The sequence below is a fragment of the Varanus komodoensis genome, unplaced genomic scaffold, assembly GCF_004798865.1.
Source record: "Varanus komodoensis strain SLA01 unplaced genomic scaffold, ASM479886v1 scaffold21, whole genome shotgun sequence".
Lineage (NCBI taxonomy): Eukaryota > Metazoa > Chordata > Lepidosauria > Squamata > Varanidae > Varanus > Varanus komodoensis.
This window is the reverse complement of record NW_025335589.1, coordinates 17919773-17936960: the sequence shown is the minus strand read 5'-3', so window position 1 is coordinate 17936960 and position 17188 is coordinate 17919773. Positions and strand designations below refer to the sequence as shown.

The 17188-nt window shown below is 38.7% G+C and overlaps 1 protein-coding gene across 3 annotated transcripts in view; it reads left to right on the top strand.

Annotated features, from left to right (window-relative positions):
- Positions 1–32: 32 nt before the first annotated feature.
- LOC123023749 (F-box only protein 8) overlaps positions 33–17188 on the top strand; it is a 33232-nt gene continuing 16076 nt past the window's right edge. Inside the window, exons 1-3 of one of the 3 annotated variants that reach the window (XM_044430744.1) lie at positions 33–283; positions 10119–10455; positions 15352–15409. In XM_044430744.1, coding sequence (XP_044286679.1) covers positions 10127–10455; positions 15352–15409 — 387 coding nt within the window. In that variant the 5' untranslated portion in view covers positions 33–283; positions 10119–10126. Of the gene's footprint in view, positions 284–473; positions 720–10118; positions 10456–15282; positions 15410–17188 lie in introns of those variants that run through there. The other 2 variants (XM_044430742.1, XM_044430743.1) reach the window with 2 other exon arrangements.

The following is a 17188-nucleotide window of genomic DNA, read 5'->3' as shown; positions in this document are numbered from 1 at the left end:
TCCACGTTTGGAAGGACGCCACTTCCGGTAACAACATACGAGGCCGTGACGGGAGCTGCAGCAGCGATCCCAAACGTCAAGACTCAGGAGCTTGTGTGTGTGTATGTGTGGCAGAGGTGACGACTCATGTTTTTGCGCAGGCACCCGGAAGCCCACTGGGAAGCTAGTTTCCTCCATCAGCCGTGTGAGGCTGCCTGACACGCTCCCCTCCTGCTTATAAGGCTCGCGCACCCGATTTGAATCCGATTCGTCGCGGCGGCGGTTGGGACCAGAGCTAGCACAGGTAATGTGAGTTTTAGACTCCCCCTTTCCCGCGGACAGGAACGGCATGGGCCTTGACCAATTGTGGGCCTCAGCTGCTGTGTAGGTCGCCTTCGAAGCCAATCGCGAAGCGAGGGTGGGACTTGCTGATGTTGCCCCCCCCTGTCCGTTTTTCCTTAGACGCTCTGAACATTATAGTGCAACTGGGGACAGCTCTAAGTAGACTTTCGTGGTTGAAACTTCCGCACCTAATTGTGTCCCTTCACTTTTAACGCACGCCTACCCATTTAACGTGGAAATGTCTTTTCATTGCAAAGTCTGGTTCTTCCCGTAAGCCTTAAAGGAGCCACATTCTTGAACTCGCAGAGTGGTTCAGATGTAGCGACACAGTTAATTTTTACCAGCTCTTGTAATGTGCAGAAGAAGTTAAATTAACAACTAGGATGGAACTGAGGAAAGTGAGTACAACTTGTAGTAAAGTTAATTTAGGTGTATCTAGTCATAACACTTCTGTTGTGCTTGTTTCCATTTGCTTTGGCTGCATTGAAATCTTTGATAAAAAGTGGAATAGGATTGTTTTCAGTAAAAAGAACTGGGATTTACTACTGCTTTACTGAAAAGAGCTTAACTATATAAAGGGCACTTTGCAACTCCCTCATAAAATGGCACACTAATGACAGAATTTCAAACCTCTAAAGATGCAACAGAAGGTCACCATCTCTTACCCTCATGGTTTCTTTCCAATCACAAAGTAATGTTAGATTTCCACTTTTCTATAATTATGTTCTTCATCTGAAGTTTGGGAGCTGTGCACAAGTCTTTTTACTTGCGTGACTTCTCTTCCTGTACAAAGTTAGGCTGAAATCATCGAATTGGTAGGATATTGCTAATGTGACTGACTAGAGAATGCTAGGAGTTGCAGGATTTTTGTCTGTCTAAACAACGTGTAGGACAGACAAAACCTTTAGAATTAAAAATATTCTGGCCTCAGAAATGTGTTCTGTGTACCAGAAATGAACTTGCAGTCCTCCCACACACAACCCCCCACTCCTAATTATACCAGGTGTTCATTCAGTAGCATAATTCAGGACATAACAGTTGCTATTGTTGAAAATTGGGAATTAAAACTTTTTGCCAATTTACTGCAGTTCATCCAGTTATCTTCTGGTAGGTCCAGATCTTCTTCCCACTTCTGATCTAGAATCCAGTGTCTTTAGGCCACAGCTGGGTTACTGTGCCCCCAGGTAACTTTGCTCAGCATCTCCAGTACTTTCTGAGATATTTGAATGGCTATGTGGGCCTTTCTTATTCTGCACTGCTCAGAAGGAAATACTTAGGCAATTGCTGTTAAGTATAGGAACACACCCGGCTGGCAGCTCTGCCTGTCTGGAAGCACCCTGGTCCCTTGTTTTCTGTGAAACTTAACAGAAACCATCTGAATGAGTTGTTCTTATGCTATAGCAGAGAGTAGGATGAAGTAGCAGCAGCAGGAAAGCCAGTAAGGCAGGGGCTCTGGAGCACACAGGCACATTAAAGTTCATGGCATTTCTCTTCACCAGTTTGAGGAAAAGGGAGGGATTAGCACATGACTTCAAAAAGAAAGCCCGAAGGAAGAGAAAGAAGAGAGGAGGCAGCAATAGTTGTGAAACGGATGCACATGCATGATGATGAAGGTTTCACATTTCTAAATTCAACATAGGGAGCTTTGTCTTCCCAGCACTTGATGCTTGAACTAGAGGTCTGCTTCCTGCCCCTAATAATCCACACATTTCTAGTTTCTGCTGCTTATTTGTTTTGGTGCTCACCTTTTCTCTCCTCACCCTGATATTCTATTTCTCTCATATCTTTTCTGTTTTTCCTTTCAATACAATTTTTCTTGACTTTTAAAATTCCTCTTCCCCGTCTCCCCTTCCTTGTACACATACTCACTCTTTGCTCTGATCTTTTAAAGTGATTTTTTTCTCCTAATTTTTCATCCTGTTTTTCTCTATTTATTGACAGCTCTATTTGTGTCTCTTTTTACTTCCCTTCCCATTTGAGAAGGGTAAACATGGCATGGTTGCTGTTTGTTACTGAACTTTTTTTGAAATAATGCTGTTGTACAAAGTGGTGCTCTAATCCTGTTCCTAGACACATGATTAGCATTGCCATTCTTTGATCTCTTCTCTTGTACTTTTCTCTGTCCACTTCTTAGACTTAAATACTGCAATGTATTGAATTTTAAAGCATTTTACCCCCACTTCAGTTGAAAAAGACACTGTTGTGACTTATACACCAATAAAAACACAACAACCCTTAAGATAATGAAAGGAAAGAAGATGAGGAAGAAAGGTGGGGGGGGAGTAGCTCTTGATAGTAATTGTTACTTATACAAAAATGTTATAAGAACCAGCTGGGATGTGAACAATACAAGGAGAGAGAGGTGTGGGTAGTTGAACTGATGTCCCATCGGTGTTGTTTTGGTACAATATCAGAACTGTGTCTGTGCAAGGTAATGAGTGATTACCAGTACTTATGCAAGGGCACTTAGGCGTAGGTCCTTTTTTGCTTGTATGACAGTGGATGAGATGTGACTCAATGGTGCATCCTTATGCAGGTTTAGATTTTTTAAAAGTCTATAACTGCCAGCATTACTGGCAAGCTAACGGCTGTCTAAACATGCATAAGGTTGTATCCTGTGGCAATGCTCTAGATTATATCCTCAGTTATTAAAAACTCTCAGAGCTGAAAGCAAATGAGCATTCTATGGAAGGTAGGAGGAAAAGTGAAGATAATCTGCATCTCCCCTCCTGCATTTTTCTCTAAACAGTCCCTTCAGCCAAAGTGCTTTTGAAGTGTGGGAAAGGAGACTGGAAAGCCATCAGGATAGCTTGTATCCTGGCCTCTGCAGCCTCCTACCATTCCCATGCACTAAAGCACCCCCTTTTCCTCCTCTGAGATTGAGTTGCCAAGCTTGAAGGTGAGCCAGTGCAATTTGTGCCACACCTACTGGGATTGCACAGTAGATTCCTATACCCAAAATCAAAGCAGTGTCTCAGACATTGGCAACTCATGTGCAGAGTATTGCATCATATTTGTGCATTGTAGATCTGCAACTTGGACTTAAGCATTGTTGGCCATGGCAAACTCTGCATTTGATTGGGCTGTTCATTAATAATGCTTTGTGGACTCCATCTAATGTGGCAATATCAGTGATTTATTTATTTTGTCAAATTTGTATACTGCCCAGTAAGTAAATGCCCCCAGGTTTTCAAAACGTGGTGTTTTGCCAACTCTTGAGTACATTTTGGAACACATTTGTTTTCACTTAAGGAAATATAATTTGGCTTTGGCAAAATGTTCAGTTAGGCTGTACATGCCCCATTGAAAATAATGAATCATGGTTCTGAAAAGTTCTATATAGAATTGTACTGTTAGTTTTTAATTTTATCATTTATTTAGCTGCTTCTCCAATTTTCCATGGTGATATATAGAAATTAAACATTAAAATAGGCAACTAGGGTAAAATCAATCAAACCAGAATCTGCTTAATTAAGAAGCCGTGTGTGCATGTGTGTACAGAGGGACAGACAGATCAGAGCATCACTACAAAAACTGCATTACAAATGAGTGGTTTAATGTTCCTTGGTAATGCTACTATCACATAATGTGTGTGCCAGAACAGGGTGGTGGTCTTTCAGATGATTTGAATTTACAATTTTGTATGCATTTTTATATATCCATTAAAAATTATTGAGTATACACGTACTTGCATGTGTACGGCTTTGGTCTCTCTTCGGTACTTCTGTACATTCATGAGGTGTGGAATGTAACTTACTTCATGGAAACTTTAGAAGAATGGATATTAAGGATATCAGAGAAATCAAGAGAGAAATGCTGAGACCTACCCTTGCATGCAATAACAGCCCATCAGTTAAGCCATGGTTTGTCATGCCCAAGTAAGAAAGAGTTTGTGTTCTGCCTGCAGTACACATGTGACATTTACTTTTACTTTACAACCCATGATTAACTCATTTGTAGGTTGTGGAGTGTTATATCCAAGCCCAGGTTGTTGGGTTGTTTATGGGCTAAGCAACCCCATAGACCAGTAGTGGCAAACCTATGGCACGCATGCCACAGTGGGCACACAGAGCCCTCTGTCAGCACGCGAGTCTCTCCAGCATCGCCTCAGTAGCCTAGCATCAGATAACAGTGCACATAGGAGACATGTACATGCTCGGAAAGGAGTAGTGGCGCCAGGCAATGATGTCACAAGCCCCGACTAATTAGCCGGGACTCATCCAAGCTGTCACATGGCCAGTCAATGCGCTGCCAAGGGGATATATATTTGCTTGGACTGGCTGTGAGTTGTTTTTACTAAACTAAAACCTCAGTTTTCAGGTTTTATTGTAGTGTTGCCACTTTGCGATAAATAAGTGGGTTTTGTGTTGCAGTTTGGGCACTCGGTCTCTGAAAGGTTCACCATCACTGGGTTAGGCTTAGAAAAATGAGGAGTCCTGGCATGATTTTGATGGTTGGAATGTGTTTAGAATGGGCAGAAATGTTGAGCTGTGCAGAAAAAGCTACTCAAGGAAGGCTTTTTCAAAATCGCCCTCTTTTCTATGATATTTTACCCCTATATTAGGCTTTGGGGAGTGCACAAGGGTAGGGTTGGGCCAATGGTGGTGAACCTATGGTAAGTGTACCACAGTGGGCAAGCAAAGCCCTCTCTTTTGGCATGCGAGCCAAGTCACCGCAAAATCGTCCCAGCAGCCGAGCGTCAGGTAACAACGCACATGGGGCCATGCGCATGCTCGGAAAGGAGTAGCGGTGCCACGCGATGATGTCACAAGCCCCGACTAATTAGCCGGGACTCTTCCAAGCTTTCACATGGCCAGTCAGTGCGCTGCCAAGGTTATATATATATTTGCTTGGACTGGCTGTGAGTTGTTTTTTCTAAACTAAAACCTCAGTTTTCAGGTTTTACTGTAGTGTTGGCAGTTTGTGAAAAATAAGTGGGTTTTGTGTTGCAGTTTGGGCACTCGGTCTCTTCAAGGTTCGCCATCACTTGCATAGATGGTCCAGAGTTTATTTAACCTCATCTCCAATAGCACATGGTTTATTTAATCAATAGGCTGCTCTCATGTGTGCATAGCACTATTACATTTGCATGTGTGTATGGTGAAGCTTAGAGAACATCTGGGGATGGGGGTGTTCTTTTTAAAGCCAATTTACACAAATTATGCTTTTATTTGCTACTTGTTCCTTCTGCTGTGTGTTATTTGTAATAGGCCACAAGGTTTTATCCAATACATTCAAATTTTGAGTTTCTGTTATTTCCATTATGGAATTATTGCATACCTAAAAATAATTACTTAGAAGGGAGAAATGCACTGATAAATCCTTGGACAAGCTGCAGGCGGATTTCAGTTTCTAGTTTCATAGCTATCATTGGTTAGTAGCAATATGTGTTAATCTGTTTTTATCTGTGCAGCCTGTTCAGTTTGTACTTAACAAAGTAGAACAGACTCTATTTTTGGTATCACTGTTAACATGTATCAGTACTTTAAAGTTCTTTTTTATTTGGGCGTCTTCTTATAGCCAGCATGGGAGCATTTCAGAAACCTTAATTTTAAATTCTCATTACTCCTTTTACAGTATGATTCTATGCATGTTCACTGAGACTTTCTCTAAAGTTAAGTATGCATAAGATTAGAATTTTAGTTTCCATTACAAAACTTAATCTATGATATTGACTTGTCAGAAAAATAGCCCTTTATTTTGTGTAACTGCTTCCAAGCCCTGTGTTTAATGATCACCCAAAATCTAACTGGCAACACATCAGAAAAGCAATGCTTTTATTTTGACAGGCCTGTAAGAATTGTGTGGCATTTAACTTTCATATTTTTGCTTCCATTTTAGTATATTCTTATCACCTAAATTTAACCAGAGCAAATTAGTGTATAAATAAAAAATGTTTTTCTTCCTGTGATTTTTAACAAGGAGAAGCACATGACAAAACAATTCAGAACTCTAATGAATGTTTTGAGGGCACAAAAATGGCACAGTTATTTGTTCTGAAAAGAGAAGCTTTTGTTCCATTGGTAGTCATTACAAAAGCTGCTGTTGTTTCTAGACTATATATAGCTTGTGATTTGGTTCTGCAGTGGATCAGGAGCCTGTGTCACAAAAACAAGTCCCATCGCTTTTTTGATTTATTATAAATTCCTGTAAGTACCATAGTTAATAAATGGTAAGTCACTACACTGACGGAGGTGCACCATTTGAGGCTTCCTACATTCCGAATTTATTTAATGGCATTCATGTGCTGAGCACTGTACAGAAGTAACAGGAAACACAATGGGTGTGGTGATAATGCAGAAGGAAGAGTAGGCACACGTTTCCCATGTTGTCTATTCATTCAGATCTCCACTGTTCAAAATAGACCTTTTGTATCTCCTCCACCAGGAGGTGGCCAAAACTTGTCCCTGTGATGAATTGTCCCTTCATAGTTGATGTTTTTGAAAAGATCTGAAGGATGTAAATTGTGTATTTTGTAGTTTGCAGTAGTTGCTATGAGAATGTGATGTATAAAGTCCAAGATGACTCAGCATCTGTTTCCCTGAAGGTGTGTCTGCCTTGGTTGATCATACATATGTGTATGCAAATAACTAGAGCAGTACTCAATTATGTCAAAGTTCCACAGTTGAAATATTGATATCAGTGTGTGATCCATTGTGAGCTCACTTTAAACTACTAGTATGGCACAGTTCAGGAGATCTTTGATTTATTGTTCTTATAAAAATGGTGCAGGACACTTCTTTAAAAAAAAAAAAAACAACCTCTGTTGCTGGCTTGATTAGGGATGGGCAATATAAGGCTTTTATCTCATTATGCTCTCAAGGCTTTACTCTGTCCTGACCCATGCAGCCTGTACAACTATTGTGAGTTTATTTGCTGATAGACAAGAAAATTCATGTCTGGTAGAGGGAGAGAAGGTGTAGTTGAGCCAGTTGTGAACTTCTGATTCTTCCTGTACTAGATTATTGAACTTCTTACTTTTTTGTGTTGTCAATCATTTTTAGATATCTAAATAAACTTTGGTTTACAAGAACTGTTTTGACAAATGTCATCCCAACATATACACATCATAAATGATACTGTTTAAATTGTGTCTATATATATATGTTGGGGGTTAGAATGGTTCACTAGATTGGAGTTCTGGGATTGAATTTAGAAAGCCTGTCAAGCCTCACTAGAATGACTGGCTTTTATGATGAGGAACTCTGAGCTTACACAGCTTTCACTCTCGTTTTTAGTAAATACAAGCTATTATAGAAATACTTACTGTAGGTGCCTAATTTACAAGGTGGTTGAACTAGACTTCAGGGAGGATTTTCTTTTTAATTGCAGTCTGCAACAGAAGGCACGGGCAGGAATTAACGAACTAAGTCACTAAGTTTTGCATCTGGGCTCCTACTTTTTTTTTAAACCTAAGTTGATGTTTGGAAGTCTTTACAAAATGTCTGTGCTGCAGTTTTCTAATTTCTCTTCTAATTCATAAGTAGCCACAATACAAAAATGGAATGGCTGCTTGTCCAAAAATGCTGGAAATGGATATTTAGGGTAAATTATTTCCACTGCTAGGCTAAAGCTACTTAAATTACAATGAAATCAGCAGCATTAAAGCAATGTAGTTGTGTAGAGAATTGCAGCCTAGTGGGTACTGCCAGGAATACATTACCAGTGTTCATTTTCATAGGCACTGCCATTGCTTCCTAGTATCTGGTGCCAGACAGAAGTAAAGAAAAATCAGAGCCCTAAACCAGCAGTTAAGGGGTAGTCCTGAAGGCTGGAACTCATAAAACATTTTATATTTAGTTTGACAAAAATTGTATTTAGAAATAATTGCCAGAATCATTGCTTTCCCCTGAGTAGAAAGTGCTTCTGTGCACACAGAATGAGAATGCTGTTTCCTTCCACCACTGGCCTCTTATACCTTATGAGGTGCCATGATGGGTAGGTGCCCTAGAAAGGGGAGCCAAAAATCACAAAAAATAATGCCTCTTGTGACGTGGTGGAGGAAAAATGGGGTAGGGACAGGAGAAATAAATTTGGTTGGGTGTATAACCTGCATGATGCTTATGATGGCACCGGAGCAAGTATGTATAGGATCTTTCACTAAGTAATTTCAATAAAGATTTCCCACTTTTCTCAAACACCTCTGGTATATTGGTTAAAATAGTATTTGTGCCCTCTCTTTGTGTTAACAAACACAATAACGAAGTCCAATAGTTTTATTTATATACTAAGAACTCACAAATTTAAAATACCCTGTCTTATAATAAACTTGGAAGAGCGAAACATATTTTATGTAAGGTCACACAGACATGTTCTTGGTGTCTGCCCTCAGCCAGTTAAATTTTCTTCCCCTAGAGGCTCACCAAAATGCAAGCCTGAGTGCTTTCCAGAAGAGCTGTAAGACTTCAGTGTTTGCTTGCATTGGCGTTTTATGGGTTGCAGATGTGTCAAAAGTTAAGGTAACAGAATTTATATTTAACCCATGATCCTGGTGCAGGGAGATGGGAAATTTTTATTTCAGATTCCCTGTTGCCATCATCTAATTTCTAGGCAAACTGGTGCCTGAGATTTTTCTGGCTTTACTGCCTACTTTTAAGAACAACAGGTTTTGTATAGAACAAAAGGCTTGGAAAATACTTCGCACCTATTGAATTAGTTATAGGTCTGAGAAGATTCCACACTATAAGCAACAGGAGTATACCACAATAATACCACAAAGGGCTGTTGTTGTGGGGATAAGACTTAAAGCAGGAGGATGAGTATTATGGAAGCTGCTTTCAGTTCTGGGTAAGAAAAAAGGCAGAATATAAATGAATAAATAATTCCTACAAAAGTAACCGTGTTAGTCTATTGCAGCAAAACAACCAGGTATCTTGTGGCACCTGAAAAGACCATTGCATATTATGGCATCAGTGGTTTGTGAAAACTTGTGCTATAAGTAATGCTTTTATAATAAGTTTCTTCTAGTGGAAGAATAATTTTGCTAATGTTAGTTAAGCATCTTTGAGACCTGCCAAGCTGACACTTGAACCAGCACAAATTTTGTAGGTCAGGTTGCAATAATATCAAACTTACCAAGCTTTAGAGGAAGAGTGGTTTCGGAAAGTCTTATTGTTCTTTTCTTTATATTACTGAAATCAAGTTTCTTCATTTTTCTAAATTACCTACATCTGCTTCTGCAATTTATTTTTTTTATTAAGGCCTTAGAAAAGTGATTTGTTTCTTTTTCATGAGCTGTTCACACTTTTACAACTGAGAACTGTGTCAGAAGGCAGTTTACAAGGGTAGCTCTGCAGTTGTATGAGCAGAGTAGTTTAATTCTGCAGCTAGTAGTGGCTTTACTGTATATAAAAAAAGTTAAGATATCCTATCCTGCATTTCTGCAATCATGGGAAGATGTGTTCTATCCCTGATTCAGGTTTCTGTCTGGAATTATTTCGTGCTTTGTTTTTGTGTTTCAGGGATTGAATTCTCAATTGCATCATAGCATTAGATGAAATATTGAAAGTGTGTCTGCTTGCTGGGGAATTTGGGGGACTGAGAGTTCTTATCCTTTCTAATAGCTTCCCCTTCCTCAAATTAGTCAGTGAGCCAGTTACCTCAGTAACTTGTGAGAAATAGCACAGTCTCTGACCGGTATCTGTAAACACCACAGTCGTAACTTCAGCTGCCCATGCCTGATCCTGGAGTTTAGATTGCAGTTAAGAATGACTAATACTGCGCAAAAACCTTGAGCTCTATAGAAATTATGTAAACTTTTAATTTTACTGAACTACTTTTCTCTTTACAACCTGCAGGCTTGCAGATGGGTCAAGGGCTGTGGAGAGTGGCCAGGAACCAACAGCTGCAACACCAAGGATACACAGGACAAAGCTATCTTTCCAGAGAGCATGGTAGAAGGATAGCTGCTAATAACGTTTCAAATGCAAATCATCGGAAACATACTCAAGGAGGCATTGACATTTACCATCTGTTGAAAACTCGGAAATCAAAAGAGCAAGAAGGGTTCATCAACCTGGAAATGTTGCCTCCTGAACTTAGCTTTACCATTTTGTCATACCTGAATGCAACGGACCTCTGCCTGGCTTCATGTGTCTGGCAGGATCTTGCTAATGATGAGCTTCTGTGGCAAGGGTAAGTTAATGAGAGGTCATGAGCACAGGTTACAACAGGCAATTAGGTCCAAGATTTCTTGTCCACACCACTTGCTTCTTTAAACAAAACACCAGAAGTGAAAAATTACTAGGCAATTTATAATTAGCACTAGTCAACTTGCTTTTTGCTTTAAAATTTCACCTGAAAACTTGATAATAAGACCAGAAATGGTGGAAATTCAGAAGCAGTTACCTTATACTTTAAAAAGTGATCCTGGGTTACAAAAGGAGTATCTCCTCTAAGTATGCAGAGGCATTTCTAGGATGTTTAGTGTTTCCGCAGGTGCTTTCCACTGTTATGGAAATCATTAAATCCCTATTTTGAAGCTAGGTACATAATGGTCTGAAAGAGTGACAACTATATGTTTGCCCAGGGCACAGTGGCTCATTATGACTCTTCAGAACTGCAGTTCAGCATAATAATCATGAATAAATATAGAGTTAGCCCTGGTTTGCTGAAGACTGGTTGAATTCTGTTAGTGCAAATGTTTTGCAGTTCAGCACTTGGGACTATAAACTAATAATCCAACCTGTTAAAGGCCCATTTAAAAACAAAATAGCAAAAGGCAGTAGGGTCTGGAAGCAGAACAGCAATTGGCTTTCTTGTTATACTCACAAACATCATTGGAACTTGCCTATATCATTGGAACTTCACTTGCTGTTCTGAAAAGGATGGGAGATGAAGGAAATGACATTTGCATGTGTAACTTTCACACACATTGTAGATATATATTATCAGTATATTTGCAGAAAGGGTGGAATTGGAATTGCTTTTTTCTCCATGTGATGTATTATATTTAACCTGATAGCATAAATAGGCTTGACAGCAGAATGGAAGCTTTGTTTATTGGGTTTTTTTTAAACATGTTTGCTGTTTGGCAAAGTAAGCACTCATTTGATGTCAATCAATCAGTAGATTATTTGGCCCAAATACACTGGTCATGCTGATGTTACTAAATTACTCAGAGATGCACATTGTGCAGAATATCCTTGTATAACATGATATGAGGGAATTATTTTTGAATCTGCAATGTGCAACTTAATTATAATATAATTAAGCAGAATTTGAAAATTGTTTTACTATAAAGAATAAGTTTCACTAATTTGCCCTCCTCCATTAGTTTACTTAGTGCAAATATATTTTACCATGCATAGAAACTTAAAGGAATTGTAGAGCACAATTTCTCTATAAAAGCCACGTGTGTTTGAGTGGGAATATGCATGAACATCTTGCGCATTTCTTATTAATGTTCAGCAACGTTAGTGCGTAGAAGTTCTCAGCTGGTGACTCCAGTGGCCTTACTACAATTGTGTTGCAGATGGATAAAATAGTTAAGAGTATGCTAGTAACTAAGAGTGCTACTTGAGCATGTCTACATAGAAGTAAACCCTATATTTTATTTGTGAACTGTGTTTACAAATATTAAAATCACATTTGAAATACAGTTAAAATAAAATATTTAAAACAAATTGAATTGAAAGAATACAGAGCAATGCACGAACAGTAAAAGATGGAGCATGATCAATTTAGTGATATGCTAGTGAAAGCCTAGCTTTCCAAATAATGTTTGAAACATGAAACATTTCCTGCCTTCTGAACTGCTTGGGGGAGGTTTGTTCAGAAGATGGGTGCTGCTATCAAGAAGGGCCACAGAGGGTAGCAACATTCTGTTAATGTTGGAATGACCAGCAGTGCCTCCTCTGACTACCTTAAATGTTGAGTGGGTATATGAAATGAAAGGCTGTCTGCTAGGTATTCTGGCCCCAAGTTGTTTAGGGTTATATATGACGACATCCATATTGTATGACAGTGACATTGAACATGGATCAGTCAATGGGCAGTAACATATTTAGTATTCAACTTTATTCAGGAATGATGTATTTATGATCAGATGATCATTAGTATAGAACTCTGGATCCAGGGATGACTTTTTTCCAGAATGTGACAATAGGAACTATGCCGTCATGCAGTGATGTATCCACTACTGTCTCAGCCCATCCAATCAGTCCCCTGTGGCTAGCTTAAATAAACTATGAAGGGCAAGGAACGGAAGAGCATGTGGGGAAAGGGGTCATAAAGATGCATCTTGTTCATCTCTGCCAAAATTCAAAACTGATTCCACAAAAAGGACATGACAATACACCGGACACTTCAACAGAATGTTTCAATAGTAGTGTCCAAGTCAGCATAAAAGTGAATGAATTAGTTTATCTTGAGTGCCTTGCAAACTTATCACAGTGGATCTCCAAGGATTTCAATATCAGCTTCACTTGGTTAGATGAAGGCAGTCCTCAGATAAATTGGAAATGTTCAGCTGGAAAGCTACTTCAAAGGTTTGATGGAGGCAGCAAAGTAAGTCTTCTTTGTTACCTTCACCCCTGTGCAGTAGTACATATGCTATTCTTACATATGCTTAATTGCTATCATGATTGGTCTTACTCCATTTATGCACCAGCTGTTTTTTGTCTTGATTTACTGGGGCTCCCCAGTAAATGAGGAAAGCTTACTAAGCACCACAGTATGTCATTACTGTGGTGCATCTGATATTGGTTTTAATGTTCTTTGTAATTGTAGTTCTTTATAACTGTTGTTTTATACTATCTTTTGATCTGTATTTTATTCTATTTTGTATTTTATTTTGTGTTGTTGTAACCCACCCAGGGAGCTGTATGGCTAATGGGGCAGGTTATAAATTGGATGGATGGATGGATGGATGGATATGCAGGTGTGATTGTGTCAATGACCTGTTGCACCATGACATTCCCAAGGCCTCAACAGAATCACCAGTGCTAGCTACTGGAAAATTGCCCAGAACATCCAGAAATTAATCCACTACCCCTGCAGGGAAAGACTGGCACTGTGAACCCAAATTCCATCAGAAAATGGTCTGACCATGGCAGTGGGTTGTTTTCTACATCCCACCAGACCACCCTTCTCACACAGAGAGACAAATTTATTTATTTATTTATTTATTTATTTATTTATTTATTAAAACATTTTTATGCCGCCCCATTCGCCGAAGCCTCGGGGCGGCTCACATCATCAAGTTAAAATAATTATATTTATATATTATAAATGCCAAATTAAAGGTATCCCCTGTCATATGCCTTGCACCAGTGACAACATGACATATCCCTATGGTAGTTATGGAGAACATAAATCCAAAGCCTGTTTGTTAAGATGACTTCAGCATGTATATTGGTATCTTGCAGGGCTAAATCCTAGAGTTCTCCGGCCCCCCATCTGAAACAGCTTCAACCAGCTCAGTCAAGGATTCCATTATGTAATAGGGTGGGTACTAATAGTATCCCCAATATAGCTCTTTGATTCACACAAGTTACAAGGCCTCATAGCCTGTCCCAGGCCAGAGGGGTTTCCTGGTATTCAGGATTAAGCTTCCAAGTATCATGGCAGCCTCCCATCCACCCCAGACTCTGGGCTGGTGGTGAACCAAGTGACCTCATAGGTATAGGGTTAAGGTTATTTCCATGATGCATGCAAGGTCAGTTCCTTCTTGCATAATGAGTAGATGATGTTTTGTTGAAAACTATTTGGGTATGTCACAATGGAGTTCACTGAGACTAACTCAGCTGTGTGTAGGATAAGCTAAAGTGCAAATTCTATGTTTAGGTACTTCATAGTGAATAATACACAGTTTGGTTGAAGGATAGAGCTGATAGGTTGTGATAATGTATGAAACTCCCTGTGTGACATATGCATAAAACTGCATGCTAGATCACATTCCTTTTGTGTGGAATAATGGATCCTCTTAAATAGAAACTGCTGTCTCCTGAGCTTACTAGGTTTATTGTTTTAAAATTCCAGGTTAGAGTCAAATGATGTCTGAATTACTAATGACACTGTTAGGATGAGAAGGCATTTATTGGATAGAACTATTGATTAACCTCTGTCCTATCAAAGGCTTATATGTTTTTCCTTTATTAGTTAGACAACTTTAGTGTGGCAATTTAGCCATACATGTGTTAGGAAGTTTTTTGTCGTGGTACAGCTTCTGATGCTTAGTGCAGATTGTAGATTAAAATGCTTCTGGATAATGACCTTGGTTGTATCCTGATTATAACTACCTTGGTCACCCTGATAGATGACTAATGTCAAGAAAGAAACAGAAGAACTGCGATTCTGTTGATGAGTAAAGAAGGTGGAAACCTTACTATGAGTCGTAGCATAGAAACCACTTGATTTCTGTCATGCCCAGCCAAACAAAAAAACCTGCACATGTGGTTGCTTGTCGTGAAGTGTGAACCCATTAAAGTTACCTGCTCTGGGTGAAATCCAACATTGCATGAGTGTCCTCCTGCAAGACCACCTTTTCCTCTTCTCCCCTCTTCGGATCTCCATCTCCACTTGTAGTCTGCTTCAGAAGGTCCCCCAGCCTGCTATAGCAGATTTTGCATGTTTGCATTCCAGTGACAGAAGCAGTTCTGCCAGTGGAAGGGATTAATTGGACACAACCTGCTTTTTAGTATGTGTGGAAGAATCCCATTAAAATAGGTGGAATAAGTTGTTTGGAGATCAAGGTTGCAATGTTTAGACAGGAAAAAAGGGGCTATAGCTCCCAGCTTTCCCCAGCCACCATGGGAATTGCAGAACTGTTTTTCTGCCTAAACTTTCAATGAATTGTGTCATAAAGAAATTAGCAATACATATAAATATTACTGTAATAATTCATAAAAATATTCAGAGTTCTTAGCATCTTGAAATATTATAACTTTCCTACAGGTTTGAATATTAAATAGAATATGGCACTATATTTTTATACTGAACATACTTCTTCCATTTTTGTAGATTGTGCAAATCCACTTGGGGTCACTGTTCCATATACAATAAGAATCCTCCTCTTGGATTTTCTTTTAGAAAATTGTATATGCAGTTGGATGAAGGCAGCCTCACCTTTAATGCTAATCCTGAAGAGGTATGTAGGATACTGATGGCATTAGTATGTATTGTCAGTAGTTCTGATGCTCTTGTTAATTTTCCAAGTGTGGTGCATATCCCAAAGTTATTGGGGCACAGAAGTGTCTATGTGATATGCAGTGGAATCAAATCCATCACCCAAAGAACAAAAGTGACAGAGGATACAGTACTGGATGTACATTCTGTTGCAATCTATTTTTGTTCTTGCATGCAAGCTAATATTTTAGAATTGGAATTTTTAAAAAATCACACGTACCTGTGTTTCTAACTTTTGGCTTAGCAAATAAGTAAGTTTTGTACATAATAAACATGTACAATTGTGGCACAAAATTCTAACCAAGTTCATTGTAGTTGATTCCTAGCTTTGATTCTTTTTTTCCTTTTCTGAGTGTTTTTCTTTAAGAAAGGATATAGTTGTAAATGATAGCTATTTCATTTACACGTCATTTTAATTGTTAACAATATTTACTTATTTATCTGGCCAGGGCGACTTCTTTTCTTTTCTTTTATAACTTTTCTTTTATAACTTCTTTTATATCGTTTATATTTTTATTTATTTTATATTATTAATTTTAATTTTATATTGTTATTTTTTATTGTATTGTATTTTATTGTGTTGTAAGCCGCCCCGATGCTTCGGCAAGGGGCGGCATAGAAATGTTCTAATAATAATAATAATAATAATAATAATAATAAAAAAAAAATAATTACAATGGAGAAATTCTTTAAATCTGAAGTAAAGACTTGATAAAACATATAATGTTTCTGTGTACTGGTTTTTAATGACTGTTTAGATTTCTCAATTTTTAGAACATGTGCATTTTGTCATTTCCTATTTCTTTTCTGCTGTGTAAAAAATATTTCTTAAACTGAAGGTGCCTTAAACTTAAAAGATGCAGTGTTTATCTGCAAAAACCAATTAATTGCAGGCTTACTCCTGTCCATAAGATCAGATTGGCACCAATGTTTTTATATACATAATGAAGTTGAGAACAACTGCTACCCTTATTATATATCTGAATGTGTACTAAAGAACAATTCAGACCACCTAGTTTTTAAAAATCTATGGTGCTTAAATCTCATCTATGGTGCTCATATCTCATCTCATCTTTGAAATTTGAGAAAGTGCAGACTGAGGGGTTGTAGGCAATTACAGTGGCAGAAAAGCAGGTACAGCACCAAAAGGGGAAGGCATCTGCCACAGCAGATAGAACAATGTGCTGTCACATAAAGTGGAGCCTTACACTTTGCAAATGGAGTAGAACTGTTGAGCTGTGACCCACTTGACATGGGATCCCTTTGGTCTAGGAAATCAACTGCATGGTCACTCCTGGACTATTAAATGAAATTAAATGTTATACTATGGGAGCACCTGCAAATCTTGTCAACACTACACAAGATGCTGCTTGGTTCGTGTATGTTATAGTAAGGACAGACACTGCTGGTGCAGCACCAGCTACTGTTGAGACTGGGGACAGGTTTCAGTAGGAGGCTGCAGGCTGTCCCCTTATGCTGCTGCTTGGGCTAGTCAGTCTAGTAGTAAAATAGCAAGTCATAGCATTGAGCCATGAAATACAGTATTCAAATATTAAGTTCCATAATCGTTTTGGTTGGTAAAATATTTCCTTCATCCTTTAAGAAGTTTTAGTTTCAAAATCATGTAGGATGGCAACATTGGTTCTTTGCTCATATGAGAATCTGGATTATTTTAGGGAAGGAATAGCCTAGATCTATTCAGTAAATATTTCTGCAATAAGAAAATGGTTAAAACAGCACA